The sequence below is a fragment of the Trifolium pratense genome, linkage group LG7 (assembly GCF_020283565.1).
Source record: "Trifolium pratense cultivar HEN17-A07 linkage group LG7, ARS_RC_1.1, whole genome shotgun sequence".
In the NCBI taxonomy this organism is placed as follows: domain Eukaryota; kingdom Viridiplantae; phylum Streptophyta; class Magnoliopsida; order Fabales; family Fabaceae; genus Trifolium; species Trifolium pratense.
In genome coordinates this window covers 46226080-46244590 of record NC_060065.1, presented here as the reverse complement: position 1 = coordinate 46244590, position 18511 = coordinate 46226080, and the positions used below count along the sequence as shown (strand labels likewise).

At 34.3% G+C, this 18511-nt stretch overlaps 5 protein-coding genes across 7 annotated transcripts; 1 reads left to right on the top strand and 4 right to left on the bottom strand.

Annotated features, from left to right (window-relative positions):
- Nucleotides 1-464: 464 nt before the first annotated feature.
- Nucleotides 465-2580, bottom strand: LOC123897457 (pentatricopeptide repeat-containing protein At2g32630-like). The gene is made up of 2 exons (XM_045948107.1): nucleotides 1090-2580; nucleotides 465-993 (listed from the first exon to the last, which is right to left on the bottom strand). Exon 1 carries the CDS (start codon nucleotides 2568-2570, stop codon nucleotides 1176-1178), a length of 1395 nt encoding a protein of 464 aa, XP_045804063.1. The 5' UTR covers nucleotides 2571-2580; the 3' UTR covers nucleotides 465-993; nucleotides 1090-1175.
- Nucleotides 2581-3894: 1314 nt separating this feature from the next.
- LOC123897455 (protein SOSEKI 3-like) lies at nucleotides 3895-8255 on the bottom strand. 3 transcript variants are annotated; one of them, XM_045948104.1, is made up of 6 exons: nucleotides 7553-8255; nucleotides 7220-7289; nucleotides 6853-6968; nucleotides 5873-6746; nucleotides 4509-4715; nucleotides 3895-4417 (listed from the first exon to the last, which is right to left on the bottom strand). In XM_045948104.1, the coding sequence occupies exons 1-6, from the start codon at nucleotides 7743-7745 to the stop codon at nucleotides 4345-4347; spliced, it is 1533 nt and encodes a 510-aa protein (XP_045804060.1). In that variant the 5' UTR covers nucleotides 7746-8255; the 3' UTR covers nucleotides 3895-4344. The 3 variants fall into 3 exon arrangements, with proteins under 3 accessions (XP_045804060.1, XP_045804061.1, XP_045804062.1); XM_045948105.1 differs by having other exon boundaries at nucleotides 4529-4715; XM_045948106.1 differs by lacking the exon at nucleotides 3895-4417 and having other exon boundaries at nucleotides 4505-4715.
- Nucleotides 8256-8778: 523 nt separating this feature from the next.
- LOC123896515 (putative nuclease HARBI1) lies at nucleotides 8779-10077 on the bottom strand. The gene has a single exon (XM_045946891.1). It carries the CDS (start codon nucleotides 10075-10077, stop codon nucleotides 8779-8781), a length of 1299 nt encoding a protein of 432 aa, XP_045802847.1.
- Nucleotides 10078-12946: 2869 nt separating this feature from the next.
- Nucleotides 12947-16459, top strand: LOC123897458. The gene is made up of 6 exons (XM_045948108.1): nucleotides 12947-13001; nucleotides 13125-13199; nucleotides 14768-14894; nucleotides 15309-15587; nucleotides 15662-15769; nucleotides 15846-16459. The coding sequence occupies exons 4-6, from the start codon at nucleotides 15585-15587 to the stop codon at nucleotides 16296-16298; spliced, it is 564 nt and encodes a 187-aa protein (XP_045804064.1). The 5' UTR covers nucleotides 12947-13001; nucleotides 13125-13199; nucleotides 14768-14894; nucleotides 15309-15584; the 3' UTR covers nucleotides 16299-16459.
- Nucleotides 16460-16745: 286 nt separating this feature from the next.
- LOC123896514 (glutathione S-transferase T3-like) lies at nucleotides 16746-17846 on the bottom strand. Its single transcript, XM_045946890.1, has one exon. It carries the CDS (start codon nucleotides 17844-17846, stop codon nucleotides 16746-16748), a length of 1101 nt encoding a protein of 366 aa, XP_045802846.1.
- Nucleotides 17847-18511: the final 665 nt, after the last annotated feature.

Here is an 18511-nt window from a genome sequence, read left to right as displayed (position 1 = left end):
GATTTTCACTTAACTCCAATATTTCTAAACACATTTTAAGCACCCTATGTTGTATGTTTGCCGGACATTTCATGGCAAAGACATTTATGATAGACAAAGACATATGATATGCTCTCCTCTTGAAAACCAAAACTTATAAAAAGATTCAAACATATTACCCAATGCAAGTGAATACTATGCTCACTTATGTGCTACCAGACAAGATAATCAATAGTAAGATCGGAGCCGGGATTGTAAATTGTGAGATTATGACACCAATAGTAAGATTCTATAAATTCATAGAAGTCACATATATAAATGTGTGTATGTGTCAGTGTGTGCACATCATAAGTTGCTTCATGAAGAAGCTACACGGATTATGAACATGCGTAAGAGTGAAAGTTAAATAGAAGGTTCATTTCTAAATCGAATTGGTTTTACAATGTCCATTATAACCTCTCAAATTATCACCTAAATCACAACAATTAGCGTTAAATGGTTTGATGGTATAACACAACACTTTTGTTGTGCCATAAAACACACTTGCCGCAGCAAGAAAGTATAAAATTGTTATCTGTTCCAGCATCACACAATAATATGAAGTACAGACAAAACAAGTCTAACAATGTTTGTAAGACAGAAAGCATAGTGATCTAAGAAGATCATGTTAAGCAGTCCAAGCTTAACCATTTTTATTATTTTCAGGGGAAAAATATTACATGAAAAAATACTTGTTTCGGCAAAATTGAGGAGGGGTAGGCATGCATAGCCCTCGTATAGTACATTATTTTTAATTCGTGTCAACAACGACTAAACCCTTGCCCTATAAATTACACCGGGCTTCATTTTCAGTTAAATCATTCAGAGCTAGCTCTTGAATAGATTTCTTCTAAATTTTTCTTCACTCTTTCTTTACCGTTTTAGCCAAACTATCTTTCATTTGATTTGATCTAATTTTTCCGATTGAGGAGCCGCTATGTTTCCTCACATGTCCAAGCTACATTAGGTGAGCTTCTGCCAATATTAAAACATCAAGAAGATCATCACAAGGAGAACATTTTTCTTAGTACTTGCAAGTTGCAACAGTTCCTGAAATGAAACAGCACATACCTGAATACTCGGAAACACAGAGTAGCTTTTGATCAGACCCCGGATGACATTACACAAACCTGTCACACAAAATCCAGCATCTTTGTTCACGTTTCAATCAAGGACAAGTATCTTCTTGATAATTCCCAAGACATATCTGCTTTATTTTTCTTTTCAAGACACTTTCTTATCTTCATATACACCGAATAATTAGGTTTAAGACCTCTATCCATCATCTCATGAAGAATCTTTTGGGAATGTAGAACACTTCCTTTCTTTAAATGAAGAGAAGCCAGTAAAGTGTAGTTTTCATTACTGGAATAGCTACCCTTACAAGCAGAATCAACCACATACTTGTGCGCTTCATCGTATTTACCATGTTCAAAATAACACTTTATCACCGCAGCATGAGTTAAACTACAAGGTTCAATACCCTTCAAAGTCATTTTATCGATAAACGTCAAAGCTAAATCAATCTGTCCATGTTTACATAATAATCTTACAATAGTATCAAACGTAAACTCGTCCGATAAACCATTTTCTTTTTCCATAGTTTCAAGAACTTGACAAGCGTCGGCAAAATTACCAATCTTGAATAAACAACTAACCAACATATTGTAAGTACTTCCATTCGGTTCAACACCACATCTCTTCATCTTCTCTACTAAATCGCCTACTTTCTCGTAATCACCTCTCTTGCACATCATCCTCAATAAATAGTTATAACGATTCACGTGCCTCCCAGCTTCTCCTATCACAAACTCCACTGTATCAAAATTACCCGAAAAACTCAAAATCTCTATCAAAACCTTAAAACCAGAACTTTGACACACACCACCAACCTCATTAAGAACATTCACAATTCTTCTCACACATTCCATTCTAGAATCTTCATCAAACCTTAAAATAACCATAAACCTAAATGCCCTTCTCCCCAAACACATCCTTTTTAGGTTAAACTCATTCAAAATAGGAACCATTGCCTCAAAATTTCCCAACAACCCACAATTATCAACAACACAACCACCTATGTCAGGATCACAACAAAGCTCAGGATGTGAAACATTAAGCCAATGAAAAAACATCAATGCTGAAACTCTTTCACTTGCTAATTTATCAAAAATATAAATAACTGATGCCATAGATAAAGACACATTCAACATATTTAACCTATATTCCAAATCATTCACACCTTCAATAATCAATGCAATGATTTCAGAAACTTGTTTTGAAGTAGCATATGGTTTATTCTTATAAGAAGAATAAGGGTAAGAACAAAAATACCTTGAAGTATGAAATTGAAAACCAAAGTTGAAGTATATGTTGGAACCATCAAAAGGGTTTTTGAAAAAGCAAAATGGGGAAGACCCAATTGAGAAAAGAAGGGAATTTGGTGAGTGGAAATGGATGGAGGAAAAGGGTTTGGTTAAAAATGGGGTTTTTGTGAAGAAATGAGGAATTGTGGAAAACCTGCGACTGTTGCAGAGGTTTCGAATTCCCATAGGTTAGACAATGTTGTTGAAATCGAAGGTAACCATTTGGAGCGGTCAAGATTCGACGTGTTTGTTTTTTTTTTGTTTTTTGGTTACATGTGACTTGTTTGTTTGGAATTGAAGCATTGGACTTCAAGTACAAATCAACATTAAAAAAAAAAAACTATTGGGCTCTAAATAAATTGGTAAAGAGATTTATTTTGTCACCCCACCCATTTTGTTGCACACCATACGAATTTACTAAAATACCTATGTCCGCTACTTAAGTAGCGGACACTCCCCAAAATATCTTACCTTTATAACATCCGTCCGCTACTTAAGTAGCGGACGACATTTAAAAAAAATAAAAATTTATAACATCTGATACTTAAGTAGTGGAAGGATAAAATGGAAAAAACGCAGGACGTGCGAAAAACTGGTAGGGAGACAAAAATAAATCTCTTTAGTGGGCTAATAATTAATAGTGAATTTCTTTTTTTTGAAGAAGCTAAATTAGTCCACCCAAATTGGCACCAGAGAGAATCGAACCTCAGACCTCAAGAGGAGCACACTCCCAGGTCTCAAGCCAATACCAATGCACCAACCCAAGTCAGTTAATAGTCAATTTCTTATCGCACACCTTCATTCTTCTTGTGCGCCCATTAGGATTCCAGCGTTGAAAAAACGAATTTTATGAAACTGATGCAGAATACATACATTTTTTAATAACATAAATATAAATTAAAAACATAAAATACGAACACGTTTTTTTTATGCATACAGACAAGGTTATGCAAGAGCTAAATAATTACTTTATCTCCTTCAGGTTCAATCATGCCGCCACAATTTTATCAAAGGTTTTTGGACGAATCAAATTTGAACAAATTTGACTAGGGTTGCGTATAAACCGATCGGTCCATTGATACTATACTTAGAGAAAATTGAGATATATCAAAATCATACGGTTCAAATTTCGCTTATCAAAAACAAAAAAAATACAGTTCAAATTTCCATCTCAAACTTTTATATTAAAGTAAAATAAAAATATATCTTTAAATCTAAACCGTCTAATTTTGATTCAACATATCTACAATACTCCACTTAATCCCATTATCAAGCCTACCACTACATTTTAGTCTTCACTCATTTTTTATAGGTTTACAATGCCACAAACTTTAACAATTTTGACTACTTTCCACTTGAATTATGAAACTCTTGAAACATATTTTAGCTCTCACCCTAATTTTAAAGCCAACATCATGTTGGTGTCTTGAAGCCGGAAACAAACAACCTTGGCTTACTTACCACACAGTGAAAGTTTAGTTCATGTCCTAAACAAGTTGTGCAATCACAATATTTCAACTCAATTTATATATAACAAAGCACCCAAAATTTGCACAAGAAGTTGTGCAATCACATAATTTTTAGATACTAGTTCCTATTCCTATAACAAGCACACAAAATTTACACACAAAGTGTAGTGGACCATTAGGACCACACCTACCGTTTGCAGTTTGTAATATGTCACAGCATTTTTCACTTTATAGATTATGGGGTCACACACACACCATCTTTTGGATTTGAATTTGAATTTGGTGTAGTAAATACGCCACACTTTTTTTACCCCAACCATCTGATCTCAAATTAACAATAGAAAAACTGATTTTGTTACTGTGTAGTCTAAACCGTCTGATCTCAGATTAACGGCTGAAATTGTTTACTACGGAAAACATGTACTTTCCCCACTGCAGGAAATCCGGATCCGCATTTTTGCTAGTTGCAAAACCTCTTAAGACATTATTTTTTAAGAGCTATAAGGTGATGATGTGTTGGAAGATGGTTTAGATTGGATTATAACACGAGCTCCTGAAGCAAGCCTGTTGAGTTAAAATCAAACTCGTCAATAATGATCGAAAATATAAGTAGTTTAACAGCGTTTAGTAGAAAAATAATGAAGTCAATGCTTAACTTTCTTCAATTTGGATCACCTTCTCTTCTCTAAATGAGTTTAGCCTCATAGAATACTTTTTCTCCGATGTAGGTCTAGTGATGCTTTTGCTGTTACCGTTGGACGGTATTGGCAATATGCCCGAGTCATTAATTGACCGCGAATTGCATTTTGAAGTTCCTGAGGATGGCTCCTCTATGTCTTGTGATTTCGACTCTTTATTTGTCCTGCATAATTGAGTAAATGTTTTGTTACAGATGAAACATTGGCCAAGATGTGATGACGAAAGCGTACGCATATCACATGCCTATCAAAATCAATTGCAATATTATAAAACACGAAACAACAAAGGCAGCCACATTAATTCTTGATCCTAAGCCATTTTCAGCATCATGTGATGTAAGAAAGCTTAGTCTCCAAGTTAGGACCATATCAACTACCAGTACTGCCGACTATATCATCAAATCTTGGCATTATCTCCAAAATTGTTTCAAAAGAAGCTATTGATAAATGGCTAAATGCTATTCATCTTTATTATTGCACATGACAACATGAGATGGAAAAAAATAAAGAAAAAGACACAAGAGAATCTAAATCTCGATTTGTTCAGCCTTTCGCTTTTATTCTTTTCTATTGCTTACTTTTATTCCCTTTTGTGTAAAGTGTTACTGTCTGATATTGGAAGTTCTAATGAAATCTATGTTTTCCGTATAAAGCAATGAAGCTACCTTAACTCCTTTAGACACCTTGCAATACAAGCATAAATTAAGATCTAAACAAGTATGTTAAATCACTTATTTACTATTAAATATTGTTTAGCTTTAAACAAGCATTTTAAAAGCACTTATTTTCAATTAAATATTGCTTAAAAAGCAACCTGCTAAAGAAATACAAAGACATTCTCCAGAGCTTAGTTTAGAATCTTTTACTATAAAACAAATTCAGAGCTGACCAAGTTATTAAGAATAGATGCTAAAGTGATATTTAAATTTGAAGAGAAGTGAAAGCATATGCAAAATATGAACGTAGACTTGCAGAGTTTAGTCATTGAATTTGAGATTTGACTTGGTACTAATTACTAGCTTTGTGGATTGTTTGTAACCAACAAGTCATTAATTTAACGAGCGGCTCAATCAGGAAAATTTTCATGTAAGATGAAAACTCTAAACACCAAATTGAAACCATCAGGGTCTAGCGCTATAGCGCAAGTGGTTGGTGCACAGTGTGTGTGAATTTTGCAAACTCTCTCAGGTACTAATTTTGATTCCTCGTAGTCATTAAAAAAATAACGCCAAATTCAAGCATTTTCCACCTTATTCACTAATTAGAGAAAAACTATGTGCCAAAACAAGTCCTATTCATCAAAGTTGAAAGCAAAACCTACCTCTCAGAGTTGAAAGAAGAAGAGCGTTTGAGAACATTATGTCCATCTTCTTCCTTCGCCATTTTTGATTCGACTAAGCTTCCACTAAAATACTCTTTGTCTTCCATTCTGAGGCTCGTTGCCTTCATATTCCCTCCAATGCAATCTAATTCTCCCAACATAACAGAAGTTGAGAACAACGGGGAGGGGAATTTCGAATGAGAAAATCGAGCCTTATAGGAAGGAATTAGGTCAAGACTATGGTTTTTCACAGATATAGACCCGCACGAGATCAATTGCAACAGCAAATTTGAAGCCTTCAGTCTTGTACTAGTTTGCATATGAATACCTTCATCTTCTACGATCCTAAAACTGTTCATTCTGCTTGCATCAGCTCTAATAAGGGATTCCAAAGTTTCGGTCTTCCCTCGAGATGACAATGGACTCGAATTCGAGAGAGGAGGAGAAACAACATCCGGACAGATTTCTGAATTATCTTTCACTTGTGGCACTTGAGTTTCACATATTTCATCGCATTCAGATCCTAATGAGCTATCCTCAGTCGATACACCCTTAGTACAAGTTTTCTGTGTTGAAGATCTGCTAGTATATTCTTCCGTTTGAGTCGAAGCATCTGCCGATCCATCGGTTTTGTAGATTTTGTATTCTGTCAATGATAAACTTTGAGAATCACTATTTCCATCTCTAGACTCTGGAGACACATCCGAGGAACCGGTATGTTGACTTGGAGAGACCTCATCTTCGTGAGAGTTTCTACCCTCTCTTTCATTCATGCTTGAAGAGGAAGAAGCCTCGTCGTGGCTCCTACATGAAACTGGCTCCGGCAACCGCTTTAGGCGCTGTAGTTTCACATTGCTAATAGGGCTAAAATGGTCTGCGAGTCAAAGTTGAAAATTCACAATGATTTTAAGATTTGCTAAAACACAAATGTGAAGATAATAAACAAACATAAACAAAACAAGATCCATAATATTATTGACCTGAATTTGATTCGCAAAACAGCTCGGAGCCTTTGAGGACATACTCGTTACCATGTGCAGGTTGAATTAAATCATCTTCACTAAGGTCATGCCATACATATCCATTCTTGTAGCTCCTAAAATTACATAATAAATAAACAAACTGTTACTATATATAAGCTATAAGTTGTTTTCCTAAGCTACTTTGGAAAGCTTATAAAAATAAGCTATTTTCAGGTTATGAACATGTCATAAGTTGTTTTCATAAACTCTCACAAACAGTCTCGCAAGTATTTAGTTTAAGTCACTAAATAAGCTAAAATAAGTTCACCTAAACAAACTCAAAATCAAACACCAATAAGAGATAGTAACTAAAACAAGTTCTCACCTTTTACAAGACCATGAATACAAGGAAGCCATGCCTCTACCTCTCAAAGCATCAAGTTTATCAATCACATCTGCACACAAACAAAATGAATCTATGAAGCACAGACACACGGACACTGACACATTGACACCAATAATAATTTGAGAAAATAACATAATTCAATGTAAGATGTCTGTCAGACAGGTTTACGAGACACTGGACACAGGTTTACGAGACACTGGACACGCCTAATCCAAGGAATGTCCCGGCTTGATAGAAAACAATCCTTAAAAAACACAAACAACTAAAAAACATCCCAAAAAAAGTTTTGAATTGAGAATTTCCAATATTTACCTCTCAAGAACAAACCATCTGGGGATGAAATTGGAACCTCCATGAAATGAGGATGTTCAAGCTGTCTATTCCTACAAAGATAGTAAACAACAGGAACTTTCCTGTTCTTATAATACTTTGGAGGCTTTTCCTTCCATACTTTGGACCTCTCAGGACTCAATTGTTGCCTATATTTCTTCACCCTTGTTTCCATTCTCAAAATCCAAACAACCCCACAACAAAAACTTGATAAAAATTCAAACTTTCTCACACAACTTCAACAAAAACACAAAAGGGTGTGTGAATGAATTCTCTATCACCAAAATTACAACAACCCCACAACAAAAACTTGCTAAAAATTCAAACTTTCTCACAGAAATTCAACAAAAACATAAAAGGGTGTGTGAATTATCTACCACCATGAATAAAAATCAGATCTTTAGAACCCTTTTAATAAGGGGGATAATAAAAAACAATAAAGGAAAGAGGTTTGGAAGAAAAATTGAAGTACTGAATTAGGTGGAGTCAGAATCTACTATGAAGGGCATGTGTGTGTTGGTTTAGTTTAGTTGAGGAAATGGGACAGAGACAGAGAGTGTGGTGGGTTTGAGAGAGTTGAGAATGTGTTGTTGGAATTGAAAAAAAAGACAAGACAGTGAAGGTGAGTAAGCTTGTTCCTTATTTCGCGGTAATCTTTTTTGGATATGATTTGATTTTGATTGACTGTTACAACTTACAAAGTCTTCTAATGGTTTCACTCTTCTTGTAGTTGTAGTACTCTCTCTTTTTTGCTTTTACCCTTTTCACAGCTTTTACTGATACCATTTTTTTAGTGGTTCTTACTCTGAATTTGAATTTGAGATCTCTTCACCATGTTTTATTAGAGCATCTTTATCTTTACTGGGAGTAAACTACGTGGGTAAACTAAGTTACTTTTTGTGGGCCCAGAATGATGTGTAGGATTTAAGAGATTTATAGTTGATTTGAGTAGTTTTTACTTTAATGGTGGTTGGTTATAAAGAACCAAACATTGACCCCACATGTTTATATTTTTTTATTTGTGATTAGTTTTGATTCAAAATTAACATTAATTTAATAGGCATAAAATATTTAAAAAAATGACAAAATAAATATTAAAATAATACATATAACAATAATAAATAAAATTACATTTCATAGGAATTTAAAATAATACATAACAATAAGCAACAATTACATTTTAAACAAAATACAAAATAAGATAAAATTTAACTTTCGTTATTCTCATGACCAAATCTCTCCCAAATATGCTCTACCAAATCTGCTTGAAGTTGGCGATGGTTTTTTCTTTCATGAACATGTGCTATCCTTTCAAACAATGTTGTCAAATTGGGATCAGGACCAGCAGATACTTCAATTGTGGAGAAATTATTATTGTGGTCGTAATCAAAATTACCAGCATATGTGTCTCGCTCATCTTCAACAATCATGTTATGCAATATGATACACGCTAACATTATGTGTTTCATTGTATTCACATGCCAAGCACGCGCCGGACCACGTACAATAGCAAATCGGGCTTGGAGTACTCCAAATGCTCGTTCAACGTCCTTCCGTGCTGATTCTTGTCGTTGGGCAAATAGCTTTCTTTTTTCTCCTTGCGGCATAGGGATAGTCTTGACAAATATTGCCCACTCAGGATAAATACCATCTGCTAGGTAGTACCCCATATGATATGTGGTTCGATTCACGGTGTATTGCACTGCAGGAGCTTTTCCACTCAAAACATCATTAAACACATCAGACGTGTTCAACACATTGATGTCGTTGTTAGAACCCGCAGTGCCAAAATATGCATGCCAAATCCACAAGTCTTGAGATGCCACAACTTCAAGCATGATTGTGGGTTTACCATGATCACCTCTAAAAAATTGACCTTTCCATGCGACGGGACAATTTTTCCATTCCCAATGCATACAGTCAATTGAACCCAACATACCTGGAAAGCCGCGTGCCGCATTAATTTGTAATAGACGTGCAATGTCTTCATTGTTTGGCCTTCTCATGTATTGAGCACCAAATATTGTGCACACGCCCATTACAAACCTGTCTAAGCATTCCAATGTCGTGCTTTCACCAATGCGAACATAGTCATCCACACTATCAGCTGGTGATCCATATGCTAGAATACGAAGAGCAGCGGTGCACTTCTGCAATGGTGAAAGTCCCATTTTACCAACTGCATCAGTCCTTGTTTGAAAGTACTCATCGTGATTTCCAAGAGCTTCAACAATGCGAAGGAACACATGTCTGCGCATACGGAACCTTCGTCTGAATTGTGCTTCCGTGTATACAGGATTTTCTGAGAAGTAGTCATTGAACAATCGATTATGCCCTTCTTCACGACTTCGATCTATCACCGTTCTTCTTTTTCTACGCCTTCTTGTACTGTTGGGTTGTTGTTGCGCCTCACGTACTAACCTTATCACCTCTTCCTCAGTGTTGTCGTTGAGGCAATCATCTATGACTTCATTCCAGATGTTATCCCATTCAATGTTTGGATCCATGGAAGATATGATAATGAAAATAGAATGGGAGAACATGTGAAGTGTATATATAGGCTATTTTTAGTAACGGCTAGTTTTATAACGGCTAGTTTTTAGTAACGGCTAGTTTTATAACGGCTAGTTTTTCATAACAATTGTGAAACATAAATGCAATAATATTTATCATTTAGAACAAAATTACAATAATATATATATATATATATATATATATATATATATATATATATATATATATATTTAATGTTTTTTTTCTTTTACGTTTAAATAATGATTTTTTAAGGTTGGATTCAGATATATGAAGGTTGAATTTAAGATGAGAGGAAGATGAGGATGCTTGTTGCACGGGTGAGAGAAAGAAAGGGAAAGAGGGAGATTAGATTTAGTGTGATAGTGTCTAATGAAATCATGTATGACTATTTAATCTAATGATTAGAATTAGTGGTACACCGATGAGGGACTTAATTGAGCCCTCACCTTAGACGTCACCTATATATATATATATATATATATATATATATATATATATATATATATATATATATATATATATATATATATATATATATATATATAATACATATTCAAACCTAAACAATTAAATTATTATACATATTCTAACTTTGTCTTTTGACGGAAATACATATTCTAACTTAATAATAATAATAATAATAATAATAATAATAATAATAATAATAAACACAATAACAATAATAATACACCTAACTTTATTTGAAGTACTTCTCCTTGATACTTCGACAAATTTCTTCATTCTCTCGACGTTGCTCATCATTCATTGTTGATTTGCACTACTAGAAAAAGTTCAAATACCGACGAAATTTAGAGACGGAATTTGTTTCTTCTCTAATAGAGATGGAATTAGAGACAAAAAAAAGATGTTAGAGACCGAAATTCAAATATATGTATTAGTCACGGATTTTAGAGACAGAAATTTTCGTGTCAATAAAATTTCGTGTCTAAATCCGTCTCTATTTTATTATTTTTATAATTATAATTGAAATAAATAGTTAGAGACGAAAATTTGAGACGGATTTTAGTCGTGTCTAATAATTTCTGTCTCTATATTCGTCTCTGATTGGTCAACTTAAAATTAAAATAGTCAAATATTTGTCAGAGACAGAAGTAATCCGTCTCTGAATTAATCTGTCTCTAGAATCTGTCTCTAATGAAATAACATTGAAAAATTTATTTTTCGTGTCATCCCTCCAAAAAGTTTAATCAGTTTTTTGTGTCATCCCTCCAAAAAGTTTACCCAATTTTTTCACTGCCCGCCAAAAAGTTTAACAGAATTATAATTTTATTAAATATTTTTTTATAATAATAAGATTTTATTTTAATCACTCCTCCATGAGTTTTTGAAGCATCTGATAATTTTATTATTCTTTCAAAAAATATCTGATAATTTTTTTTGAAGCATCTAATAATTTTATTATTCTTTCAAAAAATGATTAAATTTAATATTTTTAAGGCAATTCCTTAAAATTCCTTAGATGCAATAGAAAGAATAAACACATTAACAAACAATTATCAAAAGCAGAGAAAGAAAACACACAAGATGAAAGAACCCTAACCACAGTCACCACCGCACCACTGTCTCTCTCAGATCTCGTCTCAACACAGTCACCACTGTCGGCGGCCATCACTTAGTCTTCAATCACGTAGTTGGAGATCTTGCTCGTCTGCGTTTGCCTTCAATCAAGGTATGTAACTCTCTTTTTTCTTGATCCTAATCCTCTTTTCCCCTTCAGTTTGGTGTTTCCCCCCTTCAATTTGGTGTTTTTCCCATTTAATTTCATACCCATTTCTTCAATCACTCTGGTCAGTTCCACGAAAACCCTAACTCCAAACTCATTACCATGCTGAAAGTAGGGGTGTGCATGGTCGGTTTTTCTCCAAAACCAAAACCAAACCATTTATAAACCATTTTTTTGGATTAGTATCCATAACCAAATCCACATTTTATTTAAAACCGGTTATCAAACTAGTTATAAATATGATTATGGTTACGTAACCAGTTAAATTTGTAAATCCGATTTTTAAATGGGTTATTTATCAAATTTAGTTTAAAACCGGATATTTCTTAAATTCAATTTTAAATCTAGTTTTTTTTTTTTGGTTTGGGACCAATTATCCTCCAAATTCATTTTTTTTCTTTATTAAATCTCTCCACGTGCTTATTGTCAAAAAAATGAATTAAAAATAAATATGCATATTAAAAAAATATAAATGCAAATTTTTTTAGGAATGAATATATATAATTATAACGTCCAAAAATAAAAAAGAAGGAAGGAATACATAAAAATATAAATATATAAACTGGGAAAAATATATAAATATATTGATGAAAAAAAAAATTGAAACACCAAAACGGAGAAAGAAATAACGAGAAAGAAAGAGCGGCGCCGGTCACTCCAAAAATTTATTGAAAATTTATTTTTCGTGTCATCCCTCCAAAAAGTTTATGAAATAATATTGAAAATTTATTTTTCGTGTCATCCCTCCAAAAAGTTTACCGAATTTTTTCACTGCCCGCCAAAAAGTTTTACAGAATTATAATTTTATTAAATATTTTTTTATAATGATAAGACAAGAGTGTCTTTGACATAGGTTTCACCTTCTTCCTCCACCATCCACTCCGTTTTCGCCGTCCACCATCCATCCACTCTGTTTCATCACCTTCTTCCTCCACCATCCACTCTGTTTCATCGTCGTCCACTCCTCCACCATTCAGAGGTCGGGTTCTTCACTCCTCCATCCACGATTCCACTCCGTTTCATCGTCGTCCACTCCTCCACCATTCAGAGGTCGGGTTCTTCACTCCTCCATCCATGATTCAGAGGTCGGGTTCTTCACTCCCCCATCCACGATTCAGTCGCGAACTCAATTCGTTTCCTTCTCCGGATTCGGTAATGCTTTCTCTTAGGTTTTTCTTTTTGTGATCTTTTCCTTGTTAACCCTTCTTCTCTTAGATTTCTACAATTTTCTGCAATTTTCTCTTAATTGTTGTTGTTTAGTGGCCTGTTTTGCAGGCCATCGATTTCAAGGACTCGCCGTTGTCACACCTTGCTCCTTCCATCCATCCATCCCTCTACTACGAAATTAAAGTGAGTTATGATTTGAATTCAAAATCTTAATCCTTACCTTGTGACATGGCTGTGTAAAATTTGATGATACCACTGCAATTGTGTTCTTAATTTGATGATACCGCTAAAATTTGGTGATACCGCTGCAATTGTGTTCTTAAAATTTGATGATACATGGCTGTGTAATCCTTACCTTGTGACATGTACAATTTTATGATTTGGATTATTTGTAGTTTTGTTACGTGTGAGTTTAATTGTGTTCTAATCTAATTATAAAACCAGTTCTGTTTAATTATGTTTAGAATTACTTATTGTGAGATTAAGTGAAAACTCACTTGTTTAATTAGGTTCATGTCATGGTTTTGAATTTGAAGATTGTGCTTGTGAAATTATATTAATTACGTTCATCTACTAAACAATATGACAAACTACTATATGTTTGCTTTCAACTTCTTGTACGTTAGAGGTGGCTGGTTTTCCTCCCTAGTTAGAACAAATATTCCCCCCTAGTTTCTTTGATTCTATGGAGCAAAGTATTCCAATCATTTTGTGCAAGTTAGAACAAATATTCCCCCCTAGTTTCTTTGATTCTATGGAGCATCTTCCAATTCATTTGCCCTATGAAGCTAGGGTTGGTGGTCCCGTGCAATACCGATGGATGTATCCTTTTGAAAGGTTTAGTCATCTATCCTCTTTTTTTAATAATTACCATGCGAGTATTAATTGTATTAATGTCTTCAAATGATTTATAGGTTTATTCGTACCTTAAAAGACAAGGTCACAAACACAGCTGCAATTGAGGGATCTATTTGTGAAGCATACTTAGTGGAGGAGACCTCTACATTTGCGTCTTACTATTATCCACCTGATGTTCCTTGTAGAAGAACAAGAGTACCGCGGAATGATGATGGAGGTGAAAATTGTTCAATTGGACCACCATATGAGGAACAAAGATGCAAAAATATGGAAGAAAATGCTAAAAGGATGATGGATCTCAATATTCGCCATCTCTCTCAATCCCTTCAAAATTCCTCTTCTAGTAAGGTGAATGAACTTAACAATGACAAGTCAGTGCTTGCTTTTAATTTCTTCTTCACTGTCCTCATACAAATAGTTGAATAATGTTTGACAAACTTCAAATTTCATCACTTTAATTTATTTTTTTTATTGTTTATAGATGTCAGGTAGTGGAAGAGGCAAAAGAATTGCTCCCATTCAGCCAACCCCATCTCTTCCTCCCCAAACTAGGTCGAAAAGACTAATATCTCCGCCCTCCCAAACTATGCCACAACCTGCCCCTTCTCGTCCACAAACTATGCCACAACCTGCCATATCTAAACCACTTAAGAAAACCACTACACCTTCCCCATTTTCTCATCCCCCCACTAGGCATGCTCCAATCTTATCTCAACCTTTGCAAAATACCTCTATATCTGCCCCATCTCATTCTAATACTGCACCTACATCTTCTCATCCCCAAACTATCCCTGCAGATGCCTCATCTCCTGCCTCATCTCCTGCACTTACATATAATTATATCCATATATGTTTGAAATTGCATCTTATTGTAATTTTTCTCATACTTTCAGCTTTGAACCAGAATCTACAGTGAGGGGTGCTATTACGAAAATCTTTAAAGAAAATTTTCAAGGCGCATGGTCATGTTGGAGTGCTGTTGATTCGACAACACAAGATTTTTGGTTTGCTGACTTTAAGGTATTGTGTGGAAATTTAGCTTAATAATGATCTGATTTTTGGTTTGCTGACTTTAAGTTGATTCGACCACACAAGAAAGTTGTAGTTTTAGATAAATACAAATGATCTGATTTTTGGTTTGGACTCTTAACTATAGCAATTGCAGTGAATAAAGGAACCTCAACAATTAGTCCCACTATCCCTACAATCACACATCCAGGAACATGAATTAACCTGCAAAATAAGTTCAAGTGTCAGAGTTTAGCAACAAAAGCCATGTTTTTGGCTTTGCTTTCCTGTTGTATTATGTGTCCGATATGTAGTCCTTGTGAATTTTTTGTGCCTTTTATTAATAAATCTATTTGCAATTAAAAAAAAAAAACAGGTTGTGTTTGCAACTGAAATTACACTACTATTTGTATTGTTTGTTTGTAGGCCAAATACAAATGGCTTGAAAAGGATGAAGCTAGCATTAAAAAAAGCTTTAATAGTAGGGGAACATTGGCCCTGAAAAATGCTTTGTTCAAGGTTCGTAGCGGTAAAGATAAAGGTGAATGGATTGATGAAGACAAGTTAAAAGAATTAACGGATCAATGGAAAGGTGAAAAGTGGCAAAATATTTCTAAGATTAATACACAAAACAGAAAGTCTCAAGCTGGACATAATGTGCACAATGGAGGATCCATTTCTGCTAGAGAACATGCCAAAAAAATGGTTAGTAGTAAATATGCTTTAGTGAATTTCAATTTAAATAGATTATACTAAATTTATGTTGGTTATTGTTTTAGAGGATGGAATTGAATAGAGAGCCAACCTGTTTTGAGGTTTATCAGAGAATGCATAAACCAAAGGGAAAATCAAATGAGTGGTTTAACAAAGAACAAGCTCTGATAGCTGTAAGTATAAACTAATCTTGTTTAAGTTATAACTTTTAGCAATGTAAATAATATACTAATAGTTACAATTTTTTAGGAAAGTTACCAAACTAAATTGTTTGAGAGAAATTCTCAAATAGGTGAGGGTAGTAACCAACAATCTGATGATAGTATATACATGGAAGTTGTTGGAGGCATTAACAAGAAGGGACACATATTTGGATTGGGATCTCAAGTTGCCACTATCAAAGAATCTTTGAAATTTTCTCCTTCAATTTCTACTGATGTTGGACAGTCAGATAAAGTTGCTGCTATGGAGGCTAAGATTGAAGCATTAACCGTTGAACTTGAGCAAAAGAATCTTGAACAAGAAACGTTAAAACAAAAGATGGAGCATTGGGAGCAGATTTTTGGAAGGTTTGTGCCTAGTATTAATCAAAACTCTCCGGGTCAACTTGGAAGAGAAGGTGATAATGAAAATTATGAGATGGATACTAATAAAAATTATGTGATGGATGATGAAGATGATGTGTTGGATGATGAAGCTTAACTTTAGTTACTTTCTTTTATGTATTTTTGTTAAATCAATTGTATGAATTTTTGTTTCTTTGACAATTTTAGGTTTGATATTATATTTAGTGCAGTAGTGGTGCACTTGATACTTTGTAAGAATGGCATACATTTGGTGTCAATCGAAATTTGATTTTCTCACATTCTAGAATTATATAAATTACATATAGTAGATAAAAATTAATATTTGAAAAATTGTATAAGCATTTAATTGCTAAATAAGAAAAAAAAAATTATAGAGACGGAAAATGTGTTTTGTCAATATGGAGACGAAATTCTATGCTTAGAGACGGAATTTTTGAGACAGAATTATTTGAATTTAGAGACGGACAATTCTGTCTCCTTTAGAGACGGATTTATTATGTTTTGAATTCAATATTTAGAGACGGATGTTTATTTGATAGTGACAGATAAATTCTGTCTCCAATCAGAGACAGAATATAAAATCTGTCTCTGATAGTTTAGAGACGAGGAAATTAAAGACAGAATCAAATCGGTCTCTAATTCTGTCTCTAACATGTTTAGTGACGGAATATTGGCATTTTAGAGACAGATTTTGCCCGTCGGTATTTAAGATTTTTCTAGTAGTGTTGTCCTTCATGAGAATTTCATACAACATGGGTATGCTCTCTGCCAACCTTGCTTCGGCTATTTTACCATAGACGACTAATTTCTTTTCTGAGGCATTTTCCATTCCGGTCAAATCCACTATGGGTGTTGTAGACGAAGTTTCTTTTCCCTTGCCCTTCCTTTTTGCCGCCTTTTGTCCCAATGGGCGGTCGGTCTGAGTTGCACTGTTGTATTCTGAACAATCAATAGGATTTTCTGGATTAGATGTTGATGAATATGTCCCGGTAGAGGATGTCTTTGATCTCTTTGAAGAGTTGTTCATTTCTTGTCCTTTCCATTTAGGTTCATCCTTCAACAACCTCCACGCGTGCTCCATTGTGAAACGTTGATGATGTACTTGTGCAAAAAGTTTACGTGCCTCATCCATGATGTCGGTCTCGGACTGTCCACTTTTCTTGTTAGCAACGGCTAGTTTGTAGCTTCCGCAAAACCATTGACAATGTTTATTCAATAGATGCCATCGAGATTTGAGTGTAGACCACTCTCTCGCTATAAGTGATCCACGATAGTTGTTATATCTATCTTTGATTCTACCCCAAAAACAATCTGATTTTTGGTCATTTCCCACAACTGAATCTTTGGAAACGTTAAGCCATGTCTGAATAACCAATTTATCTTCTTCTTCTAAGAACCTGACACGTTGTTTTTTTTGGGTAGAATTCTCTCCTTCCGCAAAAGTAATATTTTCTAGACCAACCTGAGTGGAGAACACTGGTACTTGAGAATCTGTAGTGGAACCAATTGGTGATTCTGATTCAACGTTAGGAGACTCTACAACGTCGTTGGTACCCGTTGAATGCGTATATTGGCTACTGATGTTGGTTGGCGATGGTTGAAACATAAAAGGTCGGGGATATTGAGAATTGTTGCCAGTAGAGAATGGTGGTGATTGAAACATAAAAGGTTGAGGATTTTGAGAACCGTCGCCACCGGTGGTCGTTGACACATTTGAAAATTTTGAGAAGTATCACCGGTTGGATTTTGAAAATAATTGAAATAAGGATTCCATTGGTTGGGATCCATTTGATAAATGAAATATGATTGGAAATTGAAAGCAACAAAAAAAATTAGAAGGTAAAATTGTGTGTAAAAAAATGTAAGTTACTACTATGATATTTATAGGAAGGTAAAAATATTTTTGCTAAAAAAAAAAAAAGATAAAAGTGTTTATGGCCGTTACTTTTATTCAGAGAATATGGTCGTTGCTTTTCATGTCATATGCTGATTTTCTACTACTACAAGGGAACCCCTACTACAATATTCAAAAGGTGATAGTAATAAAGTATTGAAATAATTATTTGAATAGATATGTGGTCATGTGCAATTTTGCTTTGAATAAAATAATAATTATTTGCCTTTTGTTGCCGTTGGCTATTTAGAGCATGTACAGAAAAGTTAGTTCACTTGCTATGCCATGTCATACATCTTTATTGCAAGTTCCTTATTATTTACGTTGGCTATAAGCAATTTTGGTGTTAGTTCACCAGCGCTAAACATGCTCTTAGGAAGTTTCAACTTTCAATTGGTTTAATTAATAATTAAAGACACCACTGTTTTGATCTA